Source organism: Cetorhinus maximus, chromosome 29, assembly GCF_964194155.1.
Source record: "Cetorhinus maximus chromosome 29, sCetMax3.hap1.1, whole genome shotgun sequence".
NCBI classification, from domain to species: domain Eukaryota; kingdom Metazoa; phylum Chordata; class Chondrichthyes; order Lamniformes; family Cetorhinidae; genus Cetorhinus; species Cetorhinus maximus.
In genome coordinates this window covers 15,689,196-15,704,725 of record NC_135907.1, presented here as the reverse complement: position 1 = coordinate 15,704,725, position 15,530 = coordinate 15,689,196, and the positions used below count along the sequence as shown (strand labels likewise).

The following is a 15,530-nucleotide window of genomic DNA, read 5'->3' as shown; positions in this document are numbered from 1 at the left end:
AGGTGCTACGTAAATGCAAGTTCTTGGGGATGCACGAGCTCTGGAATTTCTTCCCTAAATCTCTCCGCATCTCTACCACCACGTCTTTCACTGAGCCACTTGTCCTAATATCTCAGATAAAAGCAAAAACCTCATTTCCATATTTCCTCGGTTCTGATGAAGAGTCATTCGGACTCGAAACGTTAACTGTGTTCCTCTCCGCAGATGCTGTCAGACCTGCTGAGTTTTTCCAGCTATTTTTGTTTTTTGTCCCAATATCTCCTTCAGTAGCTTGGCATCCAGTTCTGTCGGATTATTTTGCGGAATGGTTTGGGAATTTTTTGGCACTGCATTAAAGGTTGCTATGTAAGTGCAAGTTGTTGTTGATGCCAACATTGTGCTTTTCCTTCTCATTTTCTAATTCTGTGGAAGTTTTGCATTCACCCTCCCTTTGTTTTATAACATAATGACCCTTTTATGTGCCAGTCACAGACTGGTAGCAAAAAGCTGAGTCATTGACCAGAAACAGCATGCAAATATTTCCTATCCTTAATAATTCACAGAAGGGACTTTAGCACTAACTGTGGCAACAGGCAAATTGCAACAAATATTGCATACTTGAGTTAATCTTTTACCTCTTTAAACTCGCCAGATCTGGACTGAGATAATGAAACATTCTGGAGAACAAAGAATCCGATGTCAGTTCTTCCAAAGCCATGAGGGGCCAGTTTATGCTAGTGTTGGCTTAAGTCATTGGGTCCATGCAGCCTTGGATAAGAATGGATCGATGTGAAGTTCAGTGGTACCAGTGCCCTGAATCTCAACAATTGACAGAGATCAATAAATTCCTAGATGATAAAGACACCAAGGGATATGGGGATAGTGTGGGATAGCCATGATCTCGTTGAATGGTGGGGAAAGCTTAAGGGGCTGAAAGGCCTAGTCCTGCTTCTACGTCCTATGTTCATTGCCTCCCTCACACCACTCATTTCCCATTAATGGCTACTTCTGTTCATGTGTTGTGAGGCCTAAGGACATGTTGCTGTGGCTCAGTGGGTAGCTGCCTCACCTCTGAGTGCAGACGGCTGTTGGTTCATGTCCCACTCCAGAAGCAAGGCTGATACTTAAATATAGCACTGCTGTCCTCTTAGCTGGACATAAGAGTTTCCATGGTACTACAGGGCAAATATCCAAAAACTGTACTTGTTTGAACCTCATCGACCTTTAGCACGGGAAGTCTAGTTATCTTCATTTTTGTGGTGAGCATGTCAAAAAGAAACTTATTACAGGTACCCTGCACTTATTATTCAGTAATACACCTGACTTTTCCAGCCGCTTTATTTACTTTAGGCTATAGCTAGCTTAGGCTTAGGCTATTGTAATGTAAGTTTATATATGGTATCTGGAAACCGAAATTATCTGAAATCCAAAATGCAATCGACCCTGAAGATTTCCCGTAAAGGATACTTGACCTGTACTTTGAACAAAAGCAAAAGGGATGTTTGGGAGAGTTTCCTGTGCTTAAATTGGCTGCTGTGTTCCCTATATTAGAAGCAAAGTCAATGAAGTGTGACTGTGCTCCATTGGCCGTAAAGCACTTTCGGATATTTGGAGATTGTGAAAGGTGCTATGTAAATGCAAGTTCTTTCTTTTTAAAAAAAAAGTACTTCAGACTGAAATTTATACAGACAGTCGGGCATCATGAGTCAGGAGAGACATACGGAGCTGTCAGACCGTGGAAATGTGACTACTTTGTCGGACAGACCAGTTGAGGTAGAGGTCAATGAATCTTTTAAGGGAAAAGTGAATAAATATTCAAAGCAGAGAAAGATGCAGGGCAATGGGAAAAGAGTGGGACTGTGGGATGAGTTTTGGATTGCTTTGGCAAAGAGCTGGCACAGACACGATGGACTGAAAGGCCTCCTGTGCTGTGGGATCTTTAGCAGGAGGCTTGTTGTCAAGTGAAAACCAGCATTTCTACTGATGTTGAGTCTTTTTTATATTCATTCATGGGATGTGGGCACTGCTGGCTAGGCCAGCATTTATTGCCCATGCCTAAGGTGGTGAGCTACCTTCTTCAAACCGCTGCAGTCTATGTAGTGTAGGTAGACCCACTGTGCTGTTAGGGAGGGAGTTCCAGGATTTTGACCCAGTGACAGTGAAGGAACGGTGATATATTTCCAAGCCAGGATGGTGAGTGGCTTGGAGGGGACCTTGCAGGCGGTGGTGTTCCCATCTATCTGCTGCCCTTGATGCTCTAGATGGTAGTGGGTTTGGAAGGCGTTGTCTAAGGAGCCTTGGTGAGTTACTGCAGTGCATCTTGTAGATGGTACACACTGCTGCTACTGTGCATCGGTGGTGGAGGGAGTGAATGTTTGTGGATGTGGTGCCAAGCAAGTGGGCTGCTTTGTCCTGGATGGTGTCAAGCTTCTTTAGTGCTGTTGGAGCTGCACTCATCCAGACAAGTGGGGAGTATTCCATCACACTCCTGACTTGTGCCTTGTAGATGGTGGGCAAGCTTTGGGGAGTCAGGAGGTGAGTTACTCGCCACAGGATTCCGAGCCTCTGACCTGCTCTTGTAGCACATTGGCCTGGATTGCAGATTGAATGATACTCTATAGGTTAATTATTTCCTATGATTTGAGCTGTGAGGTTGCTTAGGCAGAGACACTTACCTTATTAATTACATATGCAATATCATAAAAAGCAAAGAATTGACCTACATTTATTTATACAATCCTTTCTACAACTTCAGAATGTCTCAAATGGCTTCAATGCCAGTTCATTATTTTTTGAAGGACGCTTGGTACAGATTATCATTATTGCTTCTGTGTAAAAATGCATCCTTTAATGGGACCCTGGCCATAACTTAGAAACCCTGCAAATTTGGGCGCAATCTAGGACCACGTCAAATTGGTCTACCAGCCTGACTCGTATATTGCCAGTAACCCCAGTCACGGTCACAGACGTAGATCACTGGCCGTGATGTGGCAGAGGGAATGTGATCAGTAGGCAGGTCATGAGGGTAGGTGGCTATTGGGAATGTGGTCCAATCAGCAGGAGCACTCTGTTAATGAGATGTTAATTGTATTATCAAGGTTAGAGACACACAGGTGAAGGGCATTGATTGACTAAGAACTTTGAGCACAGATAAAGTATTAATTCCCAGAAATGATATTTTAATCTAATTGATAATTTTCCTTTGTTTTTGATTTTTGTTGCTGTGTCCCTTTAAGCAGCTGTCAACTAATTAATTTGATTATTGTTCACTCATAAAGAGTATAAAGGAACGACTTGTGACACACTGAGTCAAACAGATGTAATGCTGCATTCTGTAAATAAACTGACTATCAAGAAAAGGATTTACGTCTAGTTTCATATTTCATCATCTGGTTTGGGATCCTCCTGCTGCTCTGGGCTCCTATTCCAGCTACGTAAACTTACCCCTGGGGTTGCAGCTCCTTTAAGGATCTCTGCTTTGGCTGCCGCTCCCCCAGGGAAACTGACTGCAGCGCATGTACAACGCGACCCAATTTGCAAAAAGGGCCTGAAACTGGGCTTAGGCCCCTTGCTTTGCTTAAGGAATGGGCCTAACGCCCTGTGTCAAGTGGGAACCCTGGCCAACCACAGGGCAACCTGACCAATATGGTGTGCAATGTAATGCCCAGCAATGGGCTGAGCGTGTGAGCGCGTTGCACACCATATTGCATGCATCCACCCCAGCATCGAATTTCTCCCAATACCAGAATAGTATTGGCAGGATAATAGAGCAAATGGTGTTAATGTTGAAATTGTGCTGCCATAGAATGCATGCTTTAAATTGGTCCCCGTGGGGGAATAGATTAGGGAATCACTGCAAGAGTAAATGAACCAGTTCACTCTGGGTGTCCTGGAGGATTTGGGTGAGTTTGTGACTGCGCTTTGTTGTTTTAAGGCACAGACTAGCTTCAGACTCATTCTTCCTCAACATACAATTATTGGAATTGACACATGGAAGGACTGAGAGTGTGGAATGAGTGTAGGTCATTTTCAGTGAGTGTGTCACACAAGTGTTGGCTATAGCTCAGTTGGTAGCTCTCTTGCCTCGGAGTCACAGGGTTCTGGGCTAAGTTCCATCCCAGGGCTTGAGCACAAAAACGAAGGCTGACACTCCAGTATGGTACCCAGGGTGTGCTGGGCTGTTAGAGGTGCTGCCTTTCAGATGAAATGCTCAACCAAGACCCCTTCTGTCTGCTCAGGTAGATGTAAAAGATCCCATGGCGTTCTTCTGAAGAAGAGTCATCCCTGGTGTCCAGCTGGCCAATACTTTTTCCTCAACCAACATTACAAACAGATTATTTGATCATTAGCATGTTGTTCTTTGTGGGACCTTGCTGTGCGCAAATTGGCTGCCATGTTTTCTACATTACAGCAGTGACTACACCTCAAAAGGACTTAGTTGGTTGTGAAGTGCTTTGAGAGGTGTCATGGTCATGAAAAGCACTACATAAATGCAAAAGAACTGAACTCCTGAGGTGAGGTGAGAGTGACTGCCCTTGACATCAAGGCAGCATTTGACCGAGTGTGGCATCAAGGAGCCCTAGCAAAACTGGAGCCAATGGGAATCAGGGAGAAAACTCTCCGCTGGTTGGAGTCATACCCAGCACAAAGAAAGATGGTTGTGGTTGTTGGAGGTCAGTCATCTCAGCTCCACGACATCAGTGCAGGAGTTCCTCAGGGTAATGTCCTCGGCCCAACCATCTTCAGCTGCTTCAGCAATGACCTTCCTTCCATCATAAGGTCAGAAGTGGGGATGTTCGCTGATGATTGCACAATATTCAGCACCATTCGTGACTCCTCAGATACTGAAGCAGCCCATGTCCAAATGCAGCAAGACCTGGACAATATCCAGGCTTAGGCTGACAAATGGCAAGTAACATTCGCACCACACAAGTGCCAGGCAATGACCATCTCCAACAAGAGAGAATCCAACAATCGCCCCTTGATATTCAATGGCATTACCATCACTGAATCCTCCACTATCAACATCCTGGGGATTACCATTGACCAGAAACTGAACTGGAACTCCCTCCCTAACAGCACTGTGGGTGTACCTACACCACATAGACTGCAGCGGTTCAAGAAGGCAGCTCACTACCAGCTTCTCAAGGGCAACTAGGGATGGGCAATAAATGCTAGCCTTGCCAGCGAAGTCCACAGCCTGTGAATTAATTAAAAAAAAACCTTTTGTTTCACTGTCATAAATCATTTTGTGGACTTAAAGCTGTTACAAATCCCGATCAATGATTAACAATTGTCACTGCCTTCGGCTGGTGTATGTATATGCTCTCTTGGTTATTGTCACTTTCTTCACAGGAGTGTCACAACTTCACCTGCTTACTCAAGCTCCCCCCTGTAAAGACACAAAGATGCCGGTGAGTAAAGTACATGGACTGTTGAAGAGGTTCTCATTTTGTCTTAGTAATTAATAAGGTGAAGGGCTAAGACACTTTCGTAAGTCACTGCCAAGGTTGAAAAGACTGAAGCGAGGGCAAGTTAAATAGAAGGTAACGTCTAGCTTGAGAGTTTATATTACACCCAAAACATAACTGCATCGAACGACAAAAAGTTACCCTCCAGCTTGTTTGCAAAATACGCAAGCCGTTTGTCTTTATATATTGACATTCTCGGGGTACAAAACTGATGCCAGGCGCACTCATTCATAAAAGTCAGACTATTAACCTTTACAGGAATGGAAGTGGAGCATCGGGTGGGGGGGTGGAGGGGGGTGGGTGGTGCAGGGATTAATTTCAGCGAGAGTAGAGAGGATTGAGGGGCAATCAGTTTGCCGTGTTTAAAAGGATTCAGCCTGACCTGGAACACCGTGTCCAATTTTTTGCCACCGTACCTTTGGAAGCGGGCGGGAGTTTCGCAAAGGGTACAGAAGAGATTTACTGGAATGGTTCCCATTGGCAATGGCGTGGATAAACTGAAGGAGCCAGGCTTGCTTTCTTGGAACAGGGAAGGCTAAGAGGGCGATCGATACAGTGCTTAAAATCATGAACGGTTTAGATAGACAGGTTTGATCCTTGTTTTCCAAAAGGAATTGGGTAAATACTTGAAGGAGAAAAAGAATGCAGGGATATGGGGAAAGGGCAAAAGAGTGGGACTAACTGGTTCACTCTTAGAAAGAGCCGGCACAGATCTAATGGGTCAAATGTATTGTTCCATTCTATGATTCAACAGGATAGATGTGGAAAACCTATTCCCCCCCTGTGGGGGAATCAAGAATGAGGTGACATAATCTTAAAATTAAAGCTTTTCCATTTACGAGTGAAATTGGGAAGCACCTTTCCACACAAAGGATATTAGAACCTTCCCCAAAAGATTGTGATTGTTGAACAGCTGAGGCTTTTAAGACCGAGATTGATTACGCTTTTGTTAGGTAGTGGTACTGGGGGTTATGGAATTATGGAGGGTAAATGGAGTTAAAGTTGCTGTTAGAGATTTTGTCGCAGTCCATCCTATATAAGTCATCTGCTTATCGCTGGTGTTGGTATTAGAGTGATTTTCTGGCCCTACGATCTGGAATTCCCTCCCCAAACCCCTCCATTTGGGTACCTCCCTCTCTTTCTTGAAGACCTGCTTAAAAGCCACCTCGTTGGCCAACCTTTGGGGCACCCCTCATAATATCTCCATCTTTGGCGTCCATTTTGTTTTGTCCGATTCTGCCTCTGTGAAGCACCTCGAGATGTTCGTCTCTGCTTGGGGTGCTGGAATATAAGCTGTTGTTGCTGTCTCCTGTCACTTAAAGACTGAGCTGCATCTCGTAATTTGAAATTTGTACACACGCCAAGCGATGATGATTTGTCCTTCCTGCCACCTTGGCGCCTCTGGAACTTTAGACAGAACCTGACCTTGTAGAAATCACCACAGGCACCACTCCATATTTAATAGACCAGCGCAGGAGAGCAGGAAGCGGTATCACCATAAGACCATAAGACATAGGAGCCGAAATTAGGCCACTCGGCCCATCGAGTCTGCTCCGCCATTCAATCATGGCTGATAAGTTTCTCAACCCCATTCTCCCGCCTTCTCCCCGTAACCTTTGATCCCCTTACCAATCAAGAACCCATCTATCTCGGTCTTAAATACACTCAATGACCTGGCCTCCACAGCCTTCTGTGGCAATGAATTCCATAGATTCACCACTCTCTGGCTAAAGAAGTTACTCCTCATCTCTGTTCTAAAAGGTCTTTCCTTTACTCTGAGGCTGTGCCCTCGGGTCCTAGTCTCTCCTACTAATGGAAACATCTTCCACACATCCATTCTATCCAGGCCTTTCAGTATTCTATAAGTTTCAATCAGATCCCCCCTCAGCCTTCTAAACTCCATCGAGTATAGACCCAGAGTCCTCAAATGTTCCTCATATGTTAAGCCTTTCATTCCTGGGATCGTTCTTGTGAACCTCCTCTGGACCCTCTCCAGGGCCAGCACATCCTTCCTGAGATACGGGGCCCAAAATTGCTCACAATATTCTAAATGTGGTCTGACCAGAGCCTTATAAAGCCTCAGCAGCACATCCCTGCTTTTATATTCTAGTCCTCTCTAAATAAATGCCAACATTGCATTTGCCTTCCTAACCACCGACTCAACCTGCAAGTTAACCTTAAGAGAATCCTGGACTAGGACTCCCAAGTCCCTTTGCACTCCAGATTTCTGAATTCTCTCCCCAATTTGAGGGTGAACCGTCCACCCTTCTGAACGATTTCCTATTGTCGCAGGCACTGACTACGCAATGACACGCACAACCTGGGCTCTTGCTATGCCCATTCTTTCAGCTTCCAATCAGATGCCAGAACATCCCTTGTGCGTGAAAGAATAGCTTGAGGAAGACCTGCCACCAATTTATGAAGGATAACTAGGGATGGGGACTAAATGTCAGCATTAGCAATGCCCACAGTCCAAAAGAATTAAATAAAAAACAACTTGATGCAATGTAATTGGAATGTCTGATATAAAATCTCCTCAGTTTTCTCTTCACCCCCTCAGCATACAAGGGGTGAGATTGGAGGGTGCCAGCCTGTTGGCATGAACTAGGCTTGGGAAATGATCTCTGTGCTGGAAAGGGTAGGCCCAAAGCTTTCATGATTTTTTTTATACCATCAAACTTTTTGATATAGAGACTTCTAGTGGTCCCCCTGAGGACCCTTAGGCCACATTTGGTCCTGGTTACCCCGAGTGCAATGGGCTCTGTGCGTGCCATGTTCAGGACAACCCAACTTCATATTAGGCCCCCTGTTTTATGCAAGGCATCTTACGCCTGTGTCAGGCACTGGCCCAGACACCTATACTTCAGCCATTACTGATACATTCTGGGGCAGAATGAGCCCACCATATTGGACACATGGGCACCTGTAAAATGGGCACAGACGTCCATTAATTTCTAAGCCATAGGCTTCAAACATGAGCTTGGCATTATCTAACCACCATTCCTTGTGCTATCCTATTTGATTCTGGTTTAGAGGAATGAGAGGTGATCTTATTGAAACATGTAAAATTCTGAGGGGACTTGTCAGGATAAATACTGAGATGATGTTTCCTCATGGGAAATCTGGAATTAGAGGGCAGAGTTTCAAAATAGGGTGGGGGGAGGTCTCCCATTTAAGACAGAGATGAGGAGAAATTTCTTCTCTCAGAGGGTTGCTTATCTGTGGAATTCTCTATCCCAGAGAGCAGTGAAAGCTGGGCCTTTGAATATATCCAAGGCTGAGTTAGAGAGACTTTTGATGGCCAAGGGAGTCAAGGGTTATGGGGTGACAGGCAGGAAAGTGGAGTTAAGGCCACAATCGGATCAGCCATGATCTCACTGAATGGCGGAACAGGCTCAAGGGGCCGAATGGCCTACTCCTTGCTCCTATTTCTCATGTTTCTATTTTTGGTCTTTTCTCCTACTTTTTTCAACCCGGGTCCTGCGCTATCCTGCAGGCCTTGATCCTTCAGCTAGATTTGTCAAAACGAAAACCACTTTTCAATAATCGAAATAGGAGTGATCAGCTCCAAGGTCTCTGCTCCTCTCTAGTTCTATTTTTCTTGTTATTCATTCATGGGATGTGGGCGCCGCTGGCCAGGCCAGCATTTATTGCCCACCCCTAATTGCCCTTGAGAAGGTTCCCAATGGAGAACCAACATTTTGCAAGTAGATACCAATAAGATAAAACACTCCGCTTTTATGGTGATGGCTGAGCCAGTTTAATGATGACTCTGATTACACCATCCATCTCTAGAGAGGCCTGTGTGCCAATGTGGCAATAAATCATTACGTTAGTGGCAATTAGCAACACTCAACAGGAACTAGCACTTAAAAATATTGCTGTGATGAAGCTTTCATGGAAAGTACTGGGGCCTTACAGATAAGGGGCCTTACAGATAAGGGCACATAAGCGATAATAGAGGGCCCTAGGGTGCCTAGGTAGTGATGACAGAAATTATATAAAAGAACATATTGCATATAGCTCATAGAATCATATAAATTTACAGCACCTAAGGAGGGCATTTGGCCCATTGTGTTTGAGACCGGCAGTAAAAGATATCCACACTGATTTCACTTTCCAGCTGTCTGTAACCTTGTAGTCCATGTTCCAGTATTTTTTTAAAAACTTACCCATTCACAGGATGTAGGCATCACTGGCTAGGCCAGCATTTATTGCCCTTGTTCAGAGAGTCAACCACATTGCTGTGGGGCTGGAGTTACATGTAGGCCAGACCAGGTAAGGACAGCAGATTCCCTTCACCTAAAGGGCATTAGTGAACCAGATGGGTTTTTTATGACAATCAACAACAGTTTCATGGTCATCATCAGACTTTTAACTGCAGGTTTTTATTGAACTCAAATTCCACCATCTGCCAGGGATGGGATTTGAACCCACATCCCTAGAGAATTACCCTGGGTCTCAAGGTTATTAGCCTAGTAACAATACCACTATGCCACCACCTCTACCACCCTTGCCAGCCTTCCAGACCGTCACCACCTTCTGGGTGAAAAACATTCTCCCCAACACTTCTCTAATTCTTTCACTAGTTAGGTTTAAATCTCTATCTTCTGGTTACTGTCCTAACTGCTGAGGGAAATAGGTCCTTTCTATTGTGGGGCCATGGTAATGGTAGTGGTAATATCCCTGGACTCATAATCCTAAAGGCCTAAGCTAATGCTATGGGGACATGGGTTCCATCCTAGTGCCAGCTTAATTAAAAAAACATCTGGAATTGACAGTCAATCTCAGAAAACGTGACCCCTGAGACTATCACTGATTGTTGTAAAACCCCATCTGGTTCACTAATGTCCTTTAGGGGAGGAAATCTGCAGTCCTTACCCGGCCTGGCCTACATGTGACTCCAGACCCACAGCAATGTGGTTGACCCTTATCTGCCCTCCGAAATGGCCTAGCAAGTCGCTCAGTTCAAGGGCAATTAGGGACAGGCAACAAATGCTGGCCTCGCCAGTGACGCCCACATCCCAGGAAAGAATAAATTAAATTACCCATTCCATCTGGGCCCCTCATCCCTCATCATTTTACGTGCCTCAGTTAAGTTCTCCTCAGCCTCCTCAGTTTCAAAGAAAGCAACCCCAGCCCATTCAATATTCTACCATTGTCCAAGTCAACTGTGGCTCACAGGATTCTGGATTCAAGTCCTTCTCCAGGCCTGGAGCATGTGAATCAAGGCTATGTTTAATTAGCACCTTTTAGGACCACCAGGTGTCCCACAGTGTGTTGGTCTTGGGTAGGTGCAGGAAATTGTGAGGTTGTAAGTTGTCCCAAGGAGGAATTATCAAACAGAACTTGACACCGAGTCAAAAAAAGGGATATTAGACGCTTAAAAGCTTGGTCAAAGAGATAGGCTCTAAAAAGCATCTTAAGGGAGGATGGTGAGGTAGTCGGGTTGAGAGATTTAGGGAGTGCTTTTCAGAGTTTAGGGCCTGAGCAGCTGAAAACACGGCCGTCAATGAAAATCAAAGATGCGTAAGAGGATCAAATTGGAGGCTGAGAGGCAAGATTTCTTTGGATCTCATTTTTATTGTGTACTAACACACTTACATCGTGGTCATTCCATTGCACCTTATAATCACCCCTTGACCAGCCTTTAGCGATTACAAATTAAAGTAATCATTAAAGATATTAACAATATTGTTATTATCCTGTTAAACTGTACAAGTCACCCTGCCGCCATTCTGCAGTTTCAGAGATTAAACTACAATTTGCCTCTCGTGAGATAAAGACAAGTTTGCTCCCAGTGAGTCGTGGCATGATAATTAAAAGCCTTTGGCTAGTGGAAGAAGGGTATCACCGTCAGCTCTCTTAAATATTAGGCACAAAGAATTAAGTTTTCACGTCTCCGTATAATAGATTTGGATCCTAGCAGTTTTGCATGAATATACATGTGAATGTGCCCATACACATTTATAGAACATAAGAGCCTAAGGAATAGTAGTAGGAGTAGACCATGCTCACACGAGCCTGCTCCGCTGGTCAATAAGATCATGGCCGATCTTATTGCGGCTTTAACTCCAATTTCTTGCCATAACCCTTAACTTCCTTGTCAATCATAAATCTAACTCCGCCTTGAATATATTCAATGACCCAGCCTCCACTGCTTTCTGTGGAAGAGAATTCCAAAGACTAACGACCCTCTGAGGGAAGAAATTCCCCCTCATCTCCATCTTAAATGGGAGACCCCTTATTTTGAGACAGTGTCCCCTTGTTCTAGATTCCCACATGAGTAAGAAACATCCTCTCAGCACCTAACCTGTCAAGCCCCCTCAGAATTTTACATGTTTCAATAAGATCACCTCTAAACTCCAATGAGTATAGGCCCAACCTGCTCAACATTTTCTCCTAAGACAAACCCTCCATCCCAGAAATATGAGATACGTGTGTGTGTGTGTGTGTGTGTGTGTGTGGAAGACATTATATAATATTAGCATTACTTTCCTCCCGACATCGAAAACAGCTTGAAGTGTTTAACATGGATATGAAGAGCGGAACCACTCTGAAGATTAAAGGGAAGATTACAGATGATGCTAACAGGTGAGATTAACATTTTCTTTCCCCTCCTCACCCCGTGTCTTGACCAAATGCCAGTGGAGAGAAATCTATGTGCAGAGACATAAAATAAATGTATGAAGCATGCATGTGGTTAACAAATATGCTGCATATCTACACAGTCGATGGAATCCATACACTCAATGAAAATTTGCTGCAAATGCTCAGACTACAAGAAGGTTGTGGGTTCAAATCCCATTCCATAAATTTGGGCATATTGTCCTGGCTGGCATTTCTAGTGCCAGTACTGAGGGATGCTACACTATAAGAGATGCCAACTGTTGTACATTTTGTATCTTTCAGAGCTATGCAGAGATGATACTAGTTTCTAAGTGCACAGGAGCTTTATTAAGACATTTATACAATGCTTTAAAATGTTTACATTCTTCAACTCACAGCTTTTAGCAGCTTCTCTGTGTCTGTTTACTTTACTGTGAGTCAATGCCCAATCAAGCACAGTGAACATAGATCAGTTACCAGACTCACATGATCAAACATTGAATACTACACCAACTTTCAGATGAGATGCTAAATCGAGGCCCTGTCTCTCCTCTCAGGCGGACTTAAACGATCCAAGAAGAACAGAGTTCTCCCAGTGTCCTGGTCAATAGTCATCTCTCAATCAGCATCACTAACAAAATCTGGTTATTCCCCGATTGCTAATTGCTATTATTATTCCCTCATTTTTCTGTGAATGAGCCACATCCATGCAGAAACACACGGCACCTTTCCTCCAGATTGACTGCAACCAATGGTGCCAATGGTTGACTCTCCACCTTCTTTCTGGCCACAGATTTGCAGTGAACCTGGGGAGCAATTTAGATAAAATCGGCCTTCACTTCAACCCCCGCTTTGACGATGGTACTGACGGAACCGTGATTATCTGCAACACCATGTGTGATGACTGCTGGGGCGATGAGCAGAGAGAATACGAGTTCCCCTTCAGCAAGGGGGATGAGGTCAAGGTAAGGGGAGACTGAACATCACTCTATGAGCTAATCTTGCTTCCCTTTGAAAATAGTGAAAGGATAAACATTAAACACCAACTCTAACCCCATAGTTTCAAGATGTAGAACCACACGCATACAAAAAACTTTTCCGTGTTTATTAACAGGAGTGTAGAGTACTGTACTGTATCAACACATACACTTTCTAGCATGGGAATTCTATCTCCATGGTCCTTTGGTTTGTTGAAGAAACAAAGTTATTTGCCTGTATTTCAAAAAAGGACTGTTTCCACTATCAATGTTTGCTCAGAGAGCCTATTGACACCACCATGTCAACCAGTGAGCTGGAGGGGTGGGGTGGGCAGGGGGGATGTTGGGCATGGGACTTTACAGCAGTCTATTTTACACCAAAGTCTATGTAAACAGCACAACGGTCGATAGAATCAATTTAAACAGAACACTACCGCAAAGAGCCTACAGAGTTTAGTTCAGCAACACACTATAGTAAAAAGTCTGCAGGGTCTATTTAAACACTGCACTGCAGCAAACAGTCTACAGAATCTACTTAAACAGTCTGCGACAACAAACTGTCTACAGAGTGTATTTAAACAGAGTCTCCACAAACTGTAGCAAACAGAGCTCATGATTGAAACTGCAGCAATGTCCTCCGATAAAAGCAGGGTGGTTTTTGCAACAGAATGCAGTGGGTGGAGAATAGTTACATTATACAAATTCTGTGTGTAAAATCAATCCCAGTCACGTACAGCGGTGCAGTCTCCAGGGATGATAGATGGGGAGAATGACCTAATCACCTTCATTCTGGCCAGGAATCTTGCTGCCACTATATGCAATCATTTTTGTTGGGCTCACTCACTGCTCCCCAAGTCCCTTACAGTGACTGGTGCTATATATTCACCCACACACATATGTAGGTAATGCCAATTATTCAACCTATGTGCCCAAGATACCACATTAAACCACTTGGATGTATGATAACAAGGAATTAGGCAGGGTGGTCATGAATGGATTAGTCTAAACTCCATTTAACTGTTGCGTTTTAATCAGGGAATCGACGCATTTTGTAGTTAGGTTTGCCAATCCTTAGGTTGCCCTGGGATTTAAAGATTAATCTCGAGCAATCTACAAGCAGCACTAGAGAGATGGTGGTGTGGTGTAACATCACCAGGCTATTAGCCTAATAGGCCCAAACTAATGACTTGTGGGCAGGGGTTCAAATCCCATCCATGGCAGCTGGTGGAATTTAAATTCAATTAATAAAATCTGGAATTGAAAGCTAATCTCAGCGATGGTGACTGTGAAGCTATCATTGATTTGTCTTAAAAACCCATCTGGTTCACTAATGCCCCTTCGGGAAGGAAATCTGCCATCCTTACTCTGGTCTGGCCTACATGTGACTCCAGACCCACAGCAATGTGGTTGACTCTTCTCTGAAATGGCCCTAGCAAAGCCACTCAGTTCAAAGGATGGGCAATAAATGTTGGCCTTGCCAATGACACCCACATCCTGTAAAAGAATAAAGAAAGAGATGAGGTAGAATTGTTTCCATGATTTTTGAACGCTTACATTTATTTGTTATATAAACCAATAGAGCTAGGAAGGTAGTTTGTTTGGCTGACATGCAAGACCCGCCCAATTAGGTCCAAGAATCTATTTGTCTTCCAGTTGGTGTGGGAAGGCTACACCAGGCAACCAATGGCTGGGATAGGGGCTGTTGGAGGCTGGAGGCAGGAATATGGCCAACCAGAGTTGGCAACCGTGTTGCACAGGCCCACTGAGAGAGACGAGGCTCCCAAATTGGCAGAGCTCTTCCCCAAACAGCAACGTCATTTCACTCTAAGGACTATACCGCATTTGGTGCATTTGCAGGAGTAGGCCCCAGGCCCAGTCTGGCTTTTCAGCCTCGTTTCGCTCTCACTCTTTTCTTTTCTCTATTTTCACAGATACACATCACTTTCAGCGGAGACACATTTGAAATCCAGCTCCCAAATGGCCACGTGACGAAGTTCCCCAACAGATTGTCTCTGGATAAAGTTGAGCACATGTCCGTGGATGGGGACTTCAAAATGATTTCCTTTAAGTTGAGTTAAAATGCTTGTGACACCCCACCGCCGACCCCCGACCCCCGACCCCGGCCCCGACAAACAAAAAAAGGGAAAAGCCTGTGGAGAGCTGGAAATTTGAAAGAAAAAGCAGTAAAACCCTGTAAACATGCACCAGGTCTCTCAACTATCAGAACGGGAAAGGTCAGTTGAAGTGGGGCCTTCTATCGAACCTAGCAATAGTTACACGCTGACCTTTCATTTCTGGAGGTTTGGATTCAAACCTAGCATAGGTTTATCAGATAGAGATCTTCTCCTACTGCTGAGTGCAAGGGTTTTATGTAAAATTAGTTTGAATAGGCTGAATTCGTTCCTTATGGGTCTAAAATGAGCCCTATTAAGACAGGCCTAAGGATAGTCCATGTGTGGAATACAACAGGAGCCCTGCAGCAGGTTGAGTGTGG

The 15,530-nt window shown here is 44.4% G+C and overlaps 1 protein-coding gene across 1 annotated transcript; it reads left to right on the top strand.

Annotated features, from left to right (window-relative positions):
* Nucleotides 1-5,284: 5,284 nt before the first annotated feature.
* LOC144669289 (galectin-2-like) lies at nucleotides 5,285-15,157 on the top strand. Its single transcript, XM_078531630.1, has 4 exons — nucleotides 5,285-5,393; nucleotides 11,968-12,044; nucleotides 12,853-13,024; nucleotides 14,968-15,157. The coding sequence occupies exons 1-4, from the start codon at nucleotides 5,388-5,390 to the stop codon at nucleotides 15,112-15,114; spliced, it is 402 nt and encodes a 133-aa protein (XP_078387756.1). The 5' UTR covers nucleotides 5,285-5,387; the 3' UTR covers nucleotides 15,115-15,157.
* The last annotated feature ends 373 nt before the right edge of the window (nucleotides 15,158-15,530 follow it).

Excerpts from the sequence above, each read along its gene's own strand:
- LOC144669289 (XM_078531630.1), top strand. Across the intron at positions 12,045-12,852 it reads ATTACAGATGATGCTAACAG|ATTTGCAGTGAACCTGGGGA; the intron begins GTGAGATTAACA and ends TTCTGGCCACAG. Across the intron at positions 13,025-14,967 it reads GCAAGGGGGATGAGGTCAAG|ATACACATCACTTTCAGCGG; the intron begins GTAAGGGGAGAC and ends CTATTTTCACAG.